Raw genomic sequence first — 19098 nt, forward strand, 5'->3', positions numbered from 1 at the left:
ATAATACTTTTGTTTTTTTAAATAAATTGTTTATTAACGTTTTAAGGTTGCAAAACATGTATTATATATGTTTAATGTATTCAAAATAATTTATTTAGATTTGAAGTTTTTGTTTTCATTAGCATTTAGAAATTACTTGGTTAACTTTGTGAATCATAAGGTAGGGTAATATTTGTGAAAGTTTGATACAAAAAAATTAATTCCAAACATTACAAAATCACGCTTTTATAGTGAAATAATTGCAATATTATTTTAAATATTTAAATATTTATGTAGGTAATAATGTGTTATATATGTATATTAGGTATGTATTTTTACAGGTTTTGTTTAATAATTTATTTAGCTATTTTAGTTGTTAGAGTATATTTTTTTTAATTAAGTGTAATTACAAAATGTCTTATTTTTGTATTTTTATTTTTTTTAGAAATTTAAGGCTCAAAATAAAATTTTATTAATATTGGCTATTTGTTTATTGTAATATTAGTTTTAAATTGCTGGTAATTTATTACAGAAAATATTAAAAATTATTAGTTGTTTTAAGGCCTGATTCGAAAAGAAAACAATTTTCAAATTTTTGTATGAAATACTTTCAAAAATTGTTTAAAAACTGGATGACTTTCATAAAAAAATTTGAAAATTGTTTTCCTTTCGTGTTTCTGAATATGGTTTAAATTGTTTGATTTAGTTTGTGTTTGGTAATTTTAATATTTATAAATTTTGTCTAAATTTTCATGCTGTCAAAATTAGTTTCTTAGTGGAAAATTTCAAAACAAATGAACATTTTATGTAATGATGAACTCATCGAACTTACAATTGGCCTCCAAACATTCATAAGTTTGTTTTAAATAAAGAACAGACATGGAAAATGTAGGTTTTCAATTCCTTCTGAACTTAAACTAAAATAGTACTTTTTTGAGTCTGAAAGTACTAAATTATTTTTAAGCATACTTTGTCTAAAATCAGTGAGAAACACAGTTTTTGTATGATAATTACTCAAACCATAGGGTAACATAGAGACGAGACGTAATTGTCAAAAACCTAAGGCTTGGTACAACGTCTCTATGTATATTTCTCTTAAAATATTTGAAAACTGAGTAATTTTGTTTCTAAATCAGATCGTATAATGGAGTAGGAAGGAGTTTTGTATCAGGAGTTTTATCTATAATTCCATTTGAAAATAAATACTTTCGAACTACAAAGTATTTAAAATACAAATTCGAACATTTTCTCTCTTTCAAATCGAAAATTTATTTTATTTGAATTTGGTAGAGTTGCTTTTGATTGTTACGGTGAGGTATTTGAATCAAACGTTTGCCCTGATTCCGATTAAAGACATTGTTCAAATAAGAAGGCCTTAAGAGACTAAACTATACGCCTTTAGCTTATGGTTTTAACTTCATACAATATAGATCAAATTACTTTAACGAACAGCAAATCAATTTTTTTGACAACAAACTTAGGTTTCCAAAATAACTGTCCTAACAAATGATAAAGCCAATTTTCAAACGTCAAAGTAGACACCTCTGAAAGTTGTCTTGCATTTGTTTAATGGATTGAAATAAAGTTTTCTATTAACATGGGAAATATAAAGAAATAAATAACTCATTTAAAGACTGTAAATTAATGTAGCAAAAGTCTATAAAAATGCAAAAGAAACGCACAGATTATTACAGATACGAAACAAATGACAGTTGTCAAAAAAAATAATATCGAACCGTATGGTTATTTTGACGTTCTACAATCACTTTTCAATAGTTGTGGTTTGCAGTGCGATTGAAAAAAAAAACATTTTCAATAGGCAACGAGTTTCCAAACCACAACCATTTCGATATTGCCTTTGATTTGTTTTCTATTGTTCTAAATTTGAAGTTATGAAGAAAATTGACTGTCAAATAAGGAAATGTCAAGAATTGAGCTGTCATCTTTGGATATTTATTTAGAAGAAACTTGGGAAATTTTAATGATTCGATCAATGCAAAGTGCTTGAAAAAAGCATCACAGTAACTTTGGCATAAAATTAATTTCTGACCAAAGTTACTGTCATAGAGAAATACGCATAAAGCGGAAACTAGAAAAGCTCATACAAACAATTACTCGAAATAATCACAGCAGTTCTAGGAGATTGTCCCGAACAAGTACTTTTAACTATCACATATGGTAGATACGTGACTAGTTAAATCAAGTCCTAAGCAGCGGGCCAATTGACCCTTTTGGATTACAGTAAGACTGTCGAATAGCTGTTCCAAAGTAGTCAAAGCATTTGATACACATACTAGTTACATAGAGTCAGTTACCTTACTAGCTACATTACTAGTTATTATAACATGTAGGATTGACCTCAAATAGTCAGTTAAAAAGGCATCTCATAGACAGTCCAATAAACGATTGCTTGTAAACAAACCATCCATCCCAATAGACTACTTCTGGTGGAAAATAAAGTGGAGTACAAAATAAACGTTTAAAGTGACCACAGTTTAGGTTACTTAGATACACTAAAGTAGCAATTGAGGTCTTAACGATAGGTTACACGAAATGTTAGTATACTTAAGCAACAACAATATAAACTGTATGAGAATTATATCAACATAATTTATATAAAACCAGTTTGTACGAATTACTCATAAAAAAGTGCACAATAAAATAAAAAATTAAAGTGACAACACTCTAGATTACTTAGAGACACTTAAGTAACAGTTGTCTTCTAATCTGAGATGTAAAAAGGTATACAATTGACTTCTGTCTGCACTTATTAAGCACATATGTGTCAAATGACCCAAAATATATAAATTGGAATCAGCCAAATTGTCAGAAATTAGTGACAATTGTTCACACTTATCGTGGTTGGCGTAAACGTCATACGCCTACGACAGTTTCGTACTAGATTAAAGATACAATGCAAACTTGTTCTTTAATCTAGTACGAAACTGTCGTAGGCGTAAGACGTTTACTCCAACCACGATAAGGGGATTGTCTATAATGGATACATTGACTACTTGCTAACTGCTGGGATACGAGTGTTGTTTTTGTTTTCACATAGTTACATTCTCACCACTTAAGATTTTGACAATTGAGTTAGGTGTTTGACAGGAGAGTTTCTGCTCTATGTATATTTCTGTGATAATTAAAACAATTGACCTGTTCAATAACAAAAAACTATTACGAATTTTTACAAATTTTCAATTTTCAAATTCAAAATTTTAAATTTGTATTGAAAAACTGGAAAATTTATAAACAATTTGTGATAATTCGTAATACTTCAAAAGTTGCGAATGAGAATTAGTTCTCTGTAGAATTAATTCCTTGTTGTTAACCTCTGAATTAACAAAAGATGAAACCACGGTTTTATGTGACAAAGAAAAAACTATTACGAATTAAAATGTTGAAGTTTTTAGGGTTCTTGAGAGAAAATTTATTGCAATTTGTAATAATTCGTAATAGTTTTTAGTTCCTAAACAGATCTCAAAGCCCTCTCATGTACATAAACTATATTGGGAAGGAAATATTATACCACAACCTGAAATGACTTGATCATGATTTGATCATTAATTTGAAGGCCTGTCCATGCAAATTTAGTATAAAGATTAGGGATAAAAATTGAATAGCATTTTGAATAGAGTATATACAGAAATATTTAAGAAGAATTACAAAAAAATGATTTAAAAATATGTATGAAATAGGTGTTTGATAAATTGTTTTCAGTGTAATTAAGTTTTTGTTTAAATTTTATATAAAAAAACTATGTAAAACAAACAATAAATACATTTTTTTTTAAAAAATAAATAAGTTTCTTTACAAAATTAAATATTTTTCCAATAATAAACATAAAAGTCTCTGAGCAGTACGAATAAAAAGTATCGTACAAAAATCATGTGATAATCACACAAATTTATTTTACGTTTGTTTTACATAAACTGATTTTTGTATTGGCAAAATTTTAAGAATTACAAATAAATAGAAGAAGAAGATTAGTATAAAGTTGGGGATTTATTTAGTTTTAGTTAAGATTAAATATAATTAACAAACTAAGAACTATTTAACTTTTTTTGTTTTGTTTTTTCTTTTGTGGTATTTTATAGAATTACTAAACAAATTGTTTATAACTAATAGAATTTTGTTTAATCGACATTGGGTTTGGGTTGTTAGTTTTTTTTTAATTTAATTTAGTTTAACTATTTTCTATAATGATTTATTTTTTTTTTTTTGTTTTAAATATTTAGATAATTAGTGTATTTTTGTTTTTGTGTTACATTACATACATAGCTTCTAGGATTAGAAACTTAATGTACTTTTTTAATTACGGAAACATCACTATCACTTTCTTTAGGTTTTTTCTCACAGAATTCTATCAGATAAGCAGTAATACCTGATAATGCTATAAAAGCACCGGCGAAATAAAAAGCATTATCCCATCTGCAAACAAAACACATAAATAAACAATTAGTTTTAAAAGTTATAACAATAAAAAAATATAGAAAAAATACCTTAAAGTTGCTTCATATATAGCACCAGCTATGGGAGGACCGGCTATCATACCGACACCTTGCACCAACAGTACCAGACCATAGGCACAGGTAAAATCATCCAAGTCCACTATACTAACCAAGATACTTGGTGTAAAGGAGAAAGAACTGGCAAATGTAAAACCAAATATTATACACAAAGCTAAAAGGCCATTATAACTGGATACCAGCAATGGCATTAACACTACGGAAAGGCCACAAACTGTGAAAGAAAGAAACATTTGTTTATATTTCAATTTAAATAAAGTTTTAATCTCTCAGTAGTACTTACTTATCATACATCCTGAGTAGCAAACATTTACATTCATCCATGAACGATCGCCCAAATAACCCAAACCAATCATACCAATGGTTTGAGCAATACCAATAGCCGAAATCAATTGAGCACTAGCCGATGTATCGTAGTCATGCATTTTTAGATATTCGGGTAAATACAGATATGGAATTATGAACCTGCAATGGAAAAAAAATATTGTGTTATACGATCAATTAAGCAATAAATAAATCAATAAAATAATTAGTTTTACTACCCATTAATACGAAGCCTGGTTATAAGTTAACTAATAGTTATACTATCGGTTAAAATTATTATATTTTTGAATAAAAACTGTCACTATAACTATTAGTTAATACTTAACCAGATTTAGTTTTAATGGGGAGACCATAAGGTCCATTGTGATTCCCTTCAAGAGTCCTATAAAAACAAAAAGTATGCCTTTCCTGAAAAAGGGCGAAAGAAAGAAGAAAAGTGTCTTGGAGATAGCAAAAGGAGAATCAAAAAGATTTGGTTACGGCTTTGAATTCACTGAAGAATATTCATTAAATAGCCAACCTATTCCCCTGATAAAACTTTGTATGTAGCTCAATTTAGAGCCAGCAACACTCCAAAGTTCATCTTGAAATCTGTTATCTAGCCATTTAAATCTTTGACTCTGTAGTTGCACATAATGCGCTCTACTGTCTCCAACTCCTCTACATCCCCACACACCATACAAAAATCCTGTGTGCTATTATCCCATTTACCTATGAAGCCCCATTGAACAGTGACCGGTTATCACTCCTACTAGAATTCTGAGACTACACCTAACCAACCCAATTAGTATTTTGGTTGTCTTTGCATCCAGTTTTGGCTAAAAGGCCTTAAACACCTGACAATCCATCCTACTATTCCAGGAGTGGTTGGTGGAGTCTTTCAAATATTATCCTGCAGTAGTGACAAATCTGAGGTCTTACTCCCCGTTCCCTAGTTCCCTGGTCTAGATCTGAGCGATGCCTGGCCAGTTCATCTGCTACCTCATTTTCCTGTATGTTACAGTGCCCTGGTAACCAACACAATCTGATTGATTAGTACACCAACAACTCTTCAAGAGCTCTCCTGCAGTTTTCCACTAAACTAGAATGTATTAAGTGACATTTCAAAGATGTAAGTGCCGCCTGACTGTCCACTTAAATAGTCACTACAGACCTCTCAATGACGTGTGTTTTTTTTTCAAGATCCACACCGATCCACAAGCGAAGATCACTGCTTGGATGACACTGCACCCGTCAGAGAGTCTATATGAGCGTTTAATATCGTTATCGACCACATAACCCCCGTCCCCTGTACCAGAATCCATCTTAGATCCATCAGTAAAAACTGCAACCTCATTGAACATTTAATCCGTAAGTGACGTGTGCTTTTATCAACTCTGTGGCTTTCCAGATCACGAAGATCTCTGCTTGGAAGACGCTGCACTCGTCAGAGAGTCTATATGACCGTTTAATATCGTTGTCGACCATTTAACCCTCGTCCCCTGTACCACAGTCCATCTTGGATCCATCAGTAAAAACTGTAAAGTTAAAGGTCGCGACCCTATGATCAGAGAATCACGAGGGAATAATGTCCTGACCAATTAGACCTACTACCTCATACAATATCCTAGTAAACCTACCCGCAATGGTTTCACGGATATAGCTTTCAAAAACACGTGCAGGAGATAAAATTGTTTTATCAAAATAGGTGATATGTTCTGACTCTAATTTTCATCAAAAACTCATCTTCAGCGATGAGGCCCATTTTTGGCTGAATAGGTTCGTCAACAAATAAAATTTTCGAATTTGTGACGATATCGATCCATATGAGACCCAAAAGCTTCCAATGCATCCCGAAAAAGTCATTGTTTAGTGTGTATTTTGGGCTAGAGGCATCATCGTTTTATATTTTTTTGAGAACGAAGTTGGCCAGATCATCAACGTCCACGGCGAGCGATTATTACCTTCTTCTTTTGGCATGAATTGGATAGACACTAACGAACGCCACTACGTGCCACACAGCTCATGCCACATTAGACAATCTGCACGATCGATTTGAGTTCATGGTCATCTCACGTGGAGATGATGTGAACTGGCCATCGAGATAGTCCCCTGACTTGGACCAGCACTCAGGGGATGACCCCTACTCATGCAAAACATTCTGTTGCAACTAGGAAAATAGGTTATGGGAGGAAAGAGGGATTAGTGTTTGTGGACATTCGATTTGAACTTTCCTACATTGAAAGTGGCAGGAAACACTTCAGCGGGAAGTTTGTTCCACATATAGTAGGTAAAAAGAACGATTTTTCCCTGTAGTGTGTTGTGCGGTCCACTAACCAATCGACTACAAAGGGATGTGTTCTGGATGAAAAACGTGTATTACGTAAAAATCTGCGGGTATCAGGAACAAGTTTCTAAGTTTCATCAGAACACATTCCATTGTAGTACCGGTAGAACAGTGAAACGCCGACCACAGTGCGTCGGTGCTCCAGCGAATCAATAGAGTTGGATATCCTACTCGCCCTCTCCTGTACGCGGTGGAGATGCTACAAAATAGACTTTGAAGTTCCGGTGCATACATGGGAGTTGTATTCCATTTTCGGTCGGATATGCATAGGTGGTGTAAATAGTGAGGAGATCAGATGGAGTGAAGTAATTCCTACAACGTTTCAGAAATCCGAGACACTTGAATGATTATTTCGACACTTGAAAAATGTGTTTAGACATCGCTAGTATTCTCATGCCCAGAACATCAGAGATTATCAGAAGGTCCGATCATTCATGTTTTTCCTCATTGCCCCAATTCCCGACAGAAAAATAAGGAATAGAGTTGGAGAAAGAACGGAGCCTTGCGATAACCCTGAATTTATCTTAAACTCGTTTGATGAGATCCCATATATAACAACTCGTATAGTGCGATCTCTGAGAAAGCTCGATAGGTCTTTCAAACGAATACAAATTTTTTATGATATTTCACACACTCTTTCTTTTATTTAAAGATAGAGATTCAGAGATTGTCAGAAGGTCCCGATTAAGGGAATCATTCATGTTTCGCCTCATTGCCCCAATCTCCGACAGGTTTGGTCTGTAACTGAATGAATATGAATGACAAAAGTTGCTGTCATCTGCAAAGAATAGATAAGGTTGGAAGTTTGGCATATAATGTCGTTTAGATCAATAAGGAATAGAGTTTGAGAAAGATCGGAGCCTTGTGGTAACCCTGAATTTATCTTAAACTCGTTTGATGAGATCCCACTTATAACATTTCGTATAGTGCGATCTCTGAGAAAGCTCGATATAAATCGAGAGAGAAGAAAGTAGTAAGTTTAGACATCGATAGGCCTTTCAAACGAATACAAAATGTTGATGATATCCCACACACACTTTCTTTTATTTAAAGATAAGAATCTCTTAATGAAAGAAAGAGACAACTTAGTGAAATTATCAAGATTTTCTTTACCTTCCCAATTGTTTTATTACAAAGATTCATTCATTGAAATTTGTCCATATTTATACACTTTACAAGATGTACAAATGTGGTCCACTTCGGCAGCCTGTTTCCCACCTTGTGTTCTAACAGGGTGATCGCAAATTTAATTTTCTTAAAGCATATGTCCTTCCCTACAATTCGTGCATACATCATTTTGTAATCGAACCAGTAGTTTAAAACATTCAGATTTATTTCCACTTTTTTTCGATAGACCCCACTGTTTATTTCCATACCCAATGTCTATACCTGATAAATTTATGTCATGATAAATGTCAAAATGTTTATAAACATAAATAATGATCAGGTTTAGTCTTCATTTATTAGTATTATTGCTTCGTTATGACAAAAATTGTTAGTGCTTTTGCTTAGACAACTTTGTCTTCACAACAAACGTCATGAATTGTTATGATAAATATTTGCTAAGTATAGACAAGGGGATAAAATTATGGTAAAAGGTCACCCATTTTGTTGTTTTATTAGGTCAAACTTTAAAGCCCTACAAATTATAAAGAAAATAATAAATTATTATGGTAGCTTAAATGTCAGAGAATTTAAATTAATGGCAAAAATAAATGTATTAGAAATTGGTTATAAAGGCGTTAATAAAGCAAATTCCTTTCCTCCTTTTTTTTTTGAAAATATGCCAAATAACCAGTTGACGCGACAGAAATAAGCAGCTTTTGTTAGAAAGACATTATTTAAGTACTGTTTATAGAGTATCCAAAACCGTAACCGAAAACCGGTCAACCGGTTTTTTCATCTTTGTAAATTCCATCGGTTTCGGTTTTTTTTTAACTTTTCGGTTTTTTGAAAAACCGGTTTTTGTAAGACAGTTAAACGGTTTTAATGAAATATATTTTCTAAAGCTCATTCAAACATATTTATGAAAAACTTAGATACCATTTTTAAAAATATTTATAAAATAAATAGAAAATTGTAGCTTTTACGAAATGTTGTCAAATCATTTCGTAAAAGATATAAAATAATTGCATAAAGAATTCAAAAATGCTAAATTTCCATTAAATAAAAATTTAATATAAACCGGTTAACCGGTTTTTTTGAACACAAAAACCGAAACCGCTTAACCGGTTTTTTTAAAAGACAATAATCGAAACCGGTTTTTTCATAAACACACTTTTTCGATTAAACCGGAAACCGGTTTTTTAAATTTGCCTGTTTTTTGGACACTCTAACTGTTTACTTTTACAATACTTATTTGTCTAAAAATGTAAGTAAACTTCTAAGATATTTTTAAGTACATTTAAGTACACCTGAAAATCAAAAGGGTGTAACAACCAAAAAAATCAAAATTGAGTATTTAATGGATATTGATACAGCGAATCAAGGCACATGTCTTTACAAATTTTTAGCTTTCTAACAACTTTATTGAAGAAAGAAAATCATATTTAAATTTTTGTTATGTTTTTTGGCTCTCCTGTAAATTTTAAAAAAAGTGTTGATCGGACCTTTTGCATTTTAGTTGACGATATGTAGCTATTTAGTTTTGTATTTATGTGTATAAAAATAATCAATTTACTCACCATATAAATAAGAATAATGTTGATAAATTAAATAAAGTAAATTTCGTATCCTTAAATAATGAGAAATCAAAAACAGATTTCATTGTATCGAAGAGATTGTCATACCAGGTCTGTAAAGAAAAGAAAAAAACAACACAATAAAATTAGATTTATAAGAGAAATTTATAATAAAATAAATAAAACTTATAAGAGAAAGAAAGAGGAGAGCATTAAAATCAATATAACTAAGAAATGTTTATTTATTAAATTTTAAACTTATTATTTTATTTCTGGTTAAAGTTCATAATTTTAATCAAAATAAATCGCATCGCATCATTTCATCGTAATACACGCGTGTACATTTCATATACAACTCATGTATTATAGATTCATATAAATATTTATGTACGAATCTCGTCAAAGCCTTTCTACTCTGATACTATATGTATCAGAACTGTAAAAGAATGATTCAATTCTTAGCATTTCAGGAAGTAGTCAATGTATCCCTTATAGACGTAAATGTCAAATATCTGATCACTTGGCTGACTCCAATTTATATATTTTGGGTTATTTGACACGTATGTGCTGTCTGTAGTGCAGACAGAAGTCAATTGGTTACTTTATACATCCCATGTAATCTAGAGTGAAGACAATTGTCACTTAAGTGTCTCTAAGTAATCTAGGGCTTAGTCACAACAGACATGTCCGTCTGTCTGTATCGATTCTTCTATTTATAACAATCCAGATTATTATTTTTTATAATTTTTTTTTTAAATTTTTTTTTATATAATTTTTAAAATTTTGTGAAAAAAAATGTTTTTTGGTGAAATAAAAAAAATCGGGTTAAAAAATAGTTTACCGCTTACTATCTATCATTAGATATTGAATTCAAATATAACGATTGAACGGCTGATTTAAAGCTTTGAGTTGATCATTGATCGTAAGTTGGCAGCGCTGAATGTTTGCTGCGACTCGTATATTCGAATTCGAAATATACGAGTTTTAACAGTTAATGAAAATTTTAGAAAGTTCACCAGAGATGGCGTGTGTATAAATAGTGGCCGTGGTTGCAGTCGTGAGTTCAGTTTATCAGAGACGCTATTCAAATAAAAATCAACTGAGTGCCTTAAAGTGTGCTGTATTTTCCAGCGAATTCGAGTTAATTATAAAGTGTGTCTGTATTTCTGCGAATTTATAAATGTGTATAAAAAAACACTGAGCGACTATTTAATTCTGTTGTTGTACATTTTAAATAAATAAAGAGTTGTTACAATTTTAAACTACTTAACGGCTTTTATTTGCAATCAAAAGTATCTGGTTTATTTAAAGGAAATCAACGTTTTGAAAAGGTTAAAACGTAACTATATATATTAATGAATTAGTAATCCAGATATAGATCAAAAATAGGCCAAAAATCCAGATTATCTTAGATTTTTCCTTGTATCTCAGTCATTTGTGGGCCGATTTTCTCGATTTTAAATAACAACCGAAAGGGGTCTACCGCCTTTTAAAACTTCCAAGAGTTTTTCCATAAAAAGAAGGGTTTTTTGTGAACATAATTCTTATTAAAAAATTTAATTGAATAATGAATTACAATTCCTTTCTTCTTAAACGTCGATGAATGTATTAAAATTTTGTATTCAATTCTTTTTTGGATGAAACGAATGCATTCAAGAATTTTTATTTCATGAGGAATTCATTCAAATTTTAATTCCATTTATATTTTTGGGCAAAATTAATGCATTTAATTATGTTTAATTCATGGTGAATTGGTAGCATTCAAATACGAAGCATTCATTTACAGCTCTGCTATATATGTATAACGTATATATTTTGCTCATAGCAACTAATTAAATTACAGATAATCGTTGTTGGATGTGCTTGATATTTGTTTCCCTCATACCTACTTATACTTAGTACATACTCGTACTTATAATTATCTATCTATACACATAGAATATTAAATAAAGTCTTTGTTTATTATCTCAAAAATTAATTCGATTTAGGCCTAAATCTATTTAGTCGCTGTAAGTCAATTTGTTTAGAATATTTACTAAATTTTGTGTATCAACAAGTTTTTAATAAAGACTGTGAAGCAGAATTATTTATTTAAACAATGGCTTGTTTTAGTAGTTAGTTTCTATAATGTCTGTCATACAGTAACTATTTTTATTACTGATAAGAATCACAATATTATTAAATCAAATTAACAACCAGGTCTTCAGAGATGTTCTGAATTCTCCAGCAAGCCTGACAAATACTGCGAACGAATGATAAGATTATTTATAGCCTGTTTCTCAATAGCGAATGAAAGATTTCTAAGCGAAAGCAAACCGATTCGTTCACATAAATATGAAATTAGGTAAACCAAAATCAGTTTTCATTCGCTTACAATGCGAACGAAATCTTTCATTCGATATTGTGAAAAAAGCCATTCTTTCATTCGATATTGTGAAAAAAGCCAGTTCTAAGTATAATTTTTTCACATTACCAAAGCGGGGAAAATGTATAAATTCAACATGTAATTACTGTTGACTTTCTCTTAATAATACCACAATGTATTGTCTATAAAAAGCTCTATATCAAGCATGACTTAATTTTCTAATATATTCCATAGCTAAGCAACATAAATAGAATATTTAACCAATTAAATATCTACTTTTCCCAAATTCAAGGATTTTCAACACTAAATACGAGATTTATAAATTGGTCAAAGATGATAAGCAACTCATTTCCTTAAATCTGGTTTAAAACTTAATTCAACTTTGGTAGATTGCACTCAAAGTTATCATGGAATCTGAACTTACAACACAGATTTAAAAAAGCTACGGTTGTTTACTATACACGCTGTCAGATGTTCATAGTAAAATCTAATTTGAGGTCTAAAATTGAGAATCTCTGGTTTTGTGTACTGCAACGTAGCTCCAACCCTAAACTCAACTACACCTCCTCTATAGCCATGTGAAATTTTATTAAACTCGGAGTATTCGTTTAGAAATTACAGATTTATTTCCACTTTTTTTAATTCGCCCACTGTGCTGCATCGGTATTACAGGTATTTCCACCAGTAGTGCCGTAAGATTATCTGTCTCTGTATGTTGGAGATCCATAACTATGGACATGCAAGGATATTTAAATAGCTTCCCTGTCTACTACACCAAACCTCTTACGGACATAACGTCCCTCACGGACTTTGATAAGATGTTCAAAATTATTCCGTCTAGACGGGACTGAAGGGCATGATAAGAAAGTTGGATTTGGCATCTTCCGAAATTTTCAATAATTTTTCCAGATAAAGCTAGTGTATTTTAGGCTGAGATATTGGCCATTAGTGAGGCATGTAAAGTTCGCCTAAATATTATTATTAACATTCGCGGCAATACTGGATTTTTTTCGACAGAAAGATGACATTTATGTCACATGACATGGCTTATACAATGACATCTACTTTAGTTAGATGGTGTAAGGAATAATTGGGTCCCAGATAGAGTTTCTTTCTTTCTTACTCTTTGTGAAAAAGATAAATACTAAAATAATTCCACTTTCGATCGGAATAGAATTCTGTGCCAGCCCTTAACATTCACGATTTTTTGGAATGATTTTAATACTGAACATATTATTGGTCTATTTGGGTTAAATTGTTGTTATTGTATACATTTTCTGCATTTGTTTTGGAGCTTTAAGCATCCTTTAGAGAAAGTCAAGTTAAAAAAACATCAAATAAAACTAAAGAAAATAATTCCCGGGAATTCTCGCACAATTTCCCGGGATTTCGGGATTGAAAATATTACGGAATTCCCGGAATTTTTCGTCCCGGGAATTTCCGTGAAAAACTCTATTCCCAGCGTATAGATACTACTACTAGCAGGAAGACGAACTGATGTCACGAACTGAACTGCCAGTAAATTTCAGACATCATACAACGATAAACGTAGTAAACAGCTCATGAATAGGAACTAGAAAGACATTTAGGGATTAATAGCACTGTTAACTTGGCAATTGGCAAGCAAATTCAGACTTCTCTTTAACAGTTACTAGCGCATCTGCTCTTTATATCTCCTCTATTTAGATACAAATATTGGAACGTGTATATACTGAATAATCTATCTGATACATCGGGTATCATATTGTGTGATATAATTGGATACCTGAATGCGAAAGGTTTGATTTAGTACACCTAGTAGCATCTGGAATCGATCTAGTTTTCACCTATCTCTTAAGTGGTGTGTGGTCCTTTTAAATCTGCCTGAAAGCTTGTGTGTAGAGAGCTACGAAGTAAACCAGCCAACCAATCAGGAGATTTCGGGATTAATAAATTTAAGAAAATAAACCATTGAAGGTGTTAATAGTCCCAAATAAAAGTCGAACGGGGATTTTGTTAATTTTTTTTGGATTTTGATTAAAAGAAAATATTTGGGAATCTAAATAATGCAATTAACAATTTATTAATACTCACATCTTCATCTTCCTTAGCAATTGTCGTCATTGAGTTCCTATAAATATTAGGACACGATGAAGCTCTCAAACGATAACGATGTGTGCTCAGCATGGCACCACGATAATGCATCGAATTGCGATGTATTCTCATATCCTTTAAGAAATTTGAATTGCGTATGGATATATTCCGTCTTAGATTGGAACGATAGCTAGGCTTCTTTGATTTCGACAGTCTACGCATGCCAGTGATGCTATCGATGCGTGTCCTCTTTATCGGCCCCTTTGTTTGTTGACCCGTTAAGGGTTCATTTTCGGGTATCGTTATAACGGCCGGGCCACCATTTCTGCCCGCACTGGTGCTGTTGACAATTTCATTGTGTTTCTTTAAATTGGATTCAATTAAAGCTAAACCATGATCCTTAATTGCTGAAAAATATGAATGAGCCACGGGATTGAGGACATCAACGGAATTGTGACGATGACCGTGGTGTCTTAAGTCCTTTTTGGCCGCAAAAAATATATTCTCATTGAGGGAGTAACGAGAATTGGCACAGTTTTCTGCATGTTGATTGTGTTCGCGGGAATATTTTTGTGTTAAATAACCCTCATCGGTGGAGGAGCGTAGCGAGATCAGAGAAGTGTTGACAGGCGTACGATTATCCGATGAACGTTTCTCTGAAGGCGATAGAGTTTCAATGGATGCTAAAAAGGTTTTCTTGGCTGTTTCGGCCACTTCGCTGGGAATGCCTCCCATCATGGTGTCGTCGGGTGAACCGATAATGGCAGCCGTAGCATAAGGATTACCAGTCGAAGACATTGAGAGCAGGTTTTCTCTTGAGGGTGCTTCAGCACCTTCTTTCAGTCTTAGAGATCTTCTACTCGTGCTCTTCACTTCGTACAGTTCCTCTAATTCTTGAGAGCTCAAAAATGTGGGCAGAAATAGCTCACTGCGATATCTTTTTAGGTGTGTTTCATTTAGCTCCTCTATTTGTTGATTGGCTTCGGTATTGTTTTTCGTTACCAAAGTATCCAAAACATATTCCTTGGTAGCTCCTGTATCCAGCAGTTTCTTGATCTCCTCCAAACATACACTAGAATTGGAGAATGTAGTAACACTTTGTGATCTACTTTCCAAACGATTTTCTTCGATCAACCAGTCGGGATCACGCATTAAAGCACCACAAACACAAGCATTAAGCATAGTACCGGCTAAAATTAAAGTAGCACCTCTCCAGCCATACGTATCGATCAGCCATTGCGTTAAGGGGGCATACAAAAAGGTACCGATACCAGTACCCGAAGCACCAATGCCAGTGGCAAATGTTCTCTTCTTGTCAAACCAAAAGGCTATAGATACAACGGCAGTGACATAGCCAATACCCAGACCCAGGCCCGATATTATGCCAAAGGTGACCATTAGCATTTCAACAGAATTGACAACTGAAGACAGACCGAATCCAATGGCTGATACTACGCCTCCTATTATGGTCATTTTACGGCAGCCATACTTATCCACTAGATTCGACCAAATGGGACCCATTAGTAAAGGCACTGAGAAGAATAGTGATGAAATCCAAGCGGTCTTCGAGGGACTCTCACCAAAATAGTCCAGCAATTCGGTGTTAATCAGACCAAATGAAAATGAGAGACCATCTGCTATGAGGGAGACAACCAAAGAGGCAAATACTACTACCCAACCATAACCGCCATCTGGCATTTCTGGTTTCTTTTTCTCCGTTGAGCCCGAATCGATTGAATCACCCGAATCATTTGATATCAGACGTTTTCTTTTCTTCGTGTTGCCATTACCATTGCTTGTGCCATTGGCCAGAGATGTCATGGCTGTGTTGTCGGTGACATTTATGGTGATAATGCTGTTCTTTAGCATGTGTGCGTTCTGCTCATGCTCTTCCAAATCTTCGGAAGATAGATTACAAAATGTTACTTCCGGAAACAGGTCATGTTTAATGGATTTATTGAGCGGTGTCGTTTTAACAGATGTCGCTACCGCAGGCGATAGATCTATTGTACTATCGCCAAGTGGCGTTGTGAGGGGTTGATAAATGCTGCCATTTTGTTTTTGACTACTAATACTAGTATTGTTGTTTGATTTCGAAATCATTTTTCAATTATTTGCTGTTTAAACGGCTTTGGACGAGGGAGGGCGTTAAAAAGGTGGGTTTTTTTTGGTTTCGAAGAACGAGGTGTTTTCCAAAGGGAGTTTATTTCTAAAAATTTTATTTAGTTTGTTGATTTGATATTTTCTATTTATATTTTTCTAATTGAACACAATATTTTTCAGCAAAGATTTGTATAAGTTTTTTGTTTTGTTTATTGTACTTGATTCCTTATATTTTTTTTTCGTTTCAATCTATTAGAATCCTGATTTGCAGAATTTTTTTTCTCTTGCCGTCTTTAGTCTTTCTGCTTTATTTCTCTTTCTAAGTCTATCTAGACTTATCTCTTCTTTATCTCGTTAATATTCCCTATATATTTCTTTTCTCTTTTTAGAGTCTTTTAAAGACGTTACTTTTTTTAGTTAAAAAATAAATTGAGCATAGTTTTCTTATGAAGAGTTTGTAGGAGAAATTTTGAGACAGATCCTTCTTGTCCTTGCTTTTCCGGCTTTTTGAACAGCCTTGAACAAATTAGACTTAACTGGTGAAGTCTCTTTATGTATTTATCTGATGTAGATCTTTACAGAATGCTTTCATGTAAACCAAATGAAGATTTCAGGTTAAATATATTCAACTCTTGATGGTTTTGGTGGAAACTGTTGAAGAGAAAAAAAATAGATTTTTTAATAACAAAAAACTTTAGTAGTTGAGATTAGATAATAGTATTAGATAATAAGATAAACTAGTTAAAATAAGATAAATAAATTAAAATAATAGAAAACGAAACAGAATAAAAAAATAGTTTACCAATTCATAGTTTCAAGATAATAAAGACAATCAATCTTATTTGTAAGAATACAGACATAACTCAATGTAAACAAAGTATAAACGTATTGAATTTTTTTAATTTTTTGCCAAAATTTATACACAATATTTAATTTTTGTAAGCCCACAGATAACAAAAGGAACTAAAAATAATAAAATAATTAAAAACAAGTAAGAGAGCTAATTCGGCTGTGCCGAACGAATCTTATATACCTTTCACTAAATTATACTTCAAAATACAAATTTTAAATATTTTTAGGTAAACAAAATGTTTTTCCAAAGTTGTTTTTTTTTAATTAAAACAAAAAAAAATTGGAATTGTTATTTTAAACATTTTTTTAAATTTTTTTTTAAAAAATTTTTTTTTTCTTGAAAAAAAATTCGGGTTAAAAAATATTTTATATTAATGACTTAGTAATCCATATATAGGTAAAAAATCGAGGTTGTCATGGGTTTTCCCTCATACCTCAGCCATTTGTGGACCGATTTTGCTGATTTCAAATAGGAAACTTCTCCAAAGCATGTCTGACAGAATTGTTGGAGATTTGGATCCCGAAGATATCTGGGGTGTTTAGAAAATTGATTTCAAAAGACAGACAGACAGTCGGACATGGCTTAATCGACACCGCTATCTATAAGAATCCAGAATATATATACTTTATAGGGTCGGAAAATTATATTGTGGAAATTACAAACGGAATGACAAACTTAGTAAATATACCCTTCTCACGTAGGTGAAGGGTATAAAAACACAATCAATCTTATTGAATACCGCTGCAGAGCGCTGTGGACGAATTATAAATGAGTTTTGGTATTGAATTTTTTAAATTTTTATCCCAAATTTATACACAATACTTAAATTTTGGAAGACCCCAGATAACAACTCAAATAATTTAAAAATTCGAAAATTGAAATGACTAAATGGCTCCATAGAGAAAAAGTTACAAAATCGGAAGACCCAAGGTAAATTTTGGGGTGATGTACGGTGGAATGAATGATATTTTTATGTATGGCTAAAACAATGGAAACTTAATTTTTACTAAAATTGTCTGGTACTTTTAGTGACTTATTATTTTGTTGTACATCCCTTGTTTTTAATTACTGCTTCACTCCGAACAATTCAAGGATCAGTTGTCTCTTAATCAACAATTCTTCATAGATTTTCTATGGGATTGAGATTTTGTGATTGGGTAGGCCACTTGATAACACGTACCTTATTCGGTGAAACCACTTGGATACAACCCTAGATATGCGTTTGGGTTCATTGTAGCGCTGGATTCTCCAAACTTATATTTTCCTCAGTGTAAGGATACATAACATCGTTTAAAATGGATCTGTATTAAATTTCAGTCATAGTATCTTTTATGATATGAATTGGATCTATATCTTGCCCAGAAGAGAACCGCATTCCATTTCTGTTTCGACCAGTTTAAATGTTCTTTGCCATATTGTATACGTGCAGTACATTTTTTTTATTATTTAGAAATAAGAGGTGATAGCAACCAAGGCCATTTGCTCTGCGTTTAATAGTTCGATAACAATTTTCCCGGGGAATATGAAATTAATGAGGTTGCTCTGATTCTGTCAACGGTTTAGTTTGTGTTTAACAGCCATTGATAACAGACTACCTCGTGACTTGAGGAGAAATTTGAAAAAAGTGAATTTCATCTGCTCATTAAGCATTATTTTTTGCGGAAAAAAACTATTACTCAAATAAAGGCTAAGCTTGATAAATACTATGGGAACTCTGCACCATCAATTTTAATGGTAAAAAAGTGCTTTACTGAATTTTGTTGATATGCCGAACGTTCTGGACGACCAGTTAAGGTCTCTACATCCGAAACAATTGAACAAAATCACGATATGGTGTTGGCCGATCAGAGATTGAAAGCGAGAGA

At 32.4% G+C, this 19098-nt stretch overlaps 2 protein-coding genes across 3 annotated transcripts in view; both read right to left on the bottom strand.

Moving 5' to 3' along the window:
• Positions 1 to 4253: 4253 nt before the first annotated feature.
• On the bottom strand, positions 4254 to 16380 carry chk (chaski). The gene is made up of 5 exons (XM_065514346.1): positions 14278 to 16380; positions 9843 to 9952; positions 4792 to 4973; positions 4482 to 4722; positions 4254 to 4410 (listed from the first exon to the last, which is right to left on the bottom strand). The coding sequence occupies exons 1-5, from the start codon at positions 16378 to 16380 to the stop codon at positions 4278 to 4280; spliced, it is 2769 nt and encodes a 922-aa protein (XP_065370418.1). The 3' UTR covers positions 4254 to 4277.
• A 516-nt stretch (positions 16381 to 16896) lies between these two features.
• The window catches only part of LOC135962425 (uncharacterized), a 109350-nt gene continuing 107148 nt past the window's right edge, over positions 16897 to 19098 (bottom strand). For both annotated transcript variants that reach the window (XM_065514347.1, XM_065514348.1), the window contains one exon: positions 16897 to 17031. In XM_065514347.1, coding sequence (XP_065370419.1) covers positions 16956 to 17031 — 76 coding nt within the window. In that variant the 3' untranslated portion in view covers positions 16897 to 16955. The remainder of the gene's footprint in view (positions 17032 to 19098) is intronic.

Source organism: Calliphora vicina, chromosome 5, assembly GCF_958450345.1.
Source record: "Calliphora vicina chromosome 5, idCalVici1.1, whole genome shotgun sequence".
NCBI classification, from domain to species: Eukaryota; Metazoa; Arthropoda; class Insecta; order Diptera; family Calliphoridae; genus Calliphora; species Calliphora vicina.

Bases quoted from the DNA above. Each gene is read 5' to 3' on its own strand.
- chk (XM_065514346.1), bottom strand. From the start codon at position 16,380: ATGATTTCGAAATCAAACAACAATACTAGTATTAGTAGTCAAAAACAA. The intron at 9,953-14,277 runs GTGAGTATTAAT...TTTTCTTTACAG, and splicing joins TTGCTAAGGAAGATGAAGAT to ACCTGGTATGACAATCTCTT. The intron at 4,411-4,481 runs GTATTTTTTCTA...TTTTGTTTGCAG, and splicing joins ATATATGAAGCAACTTTAAG to ATGGGATAATGCTTTTTATT.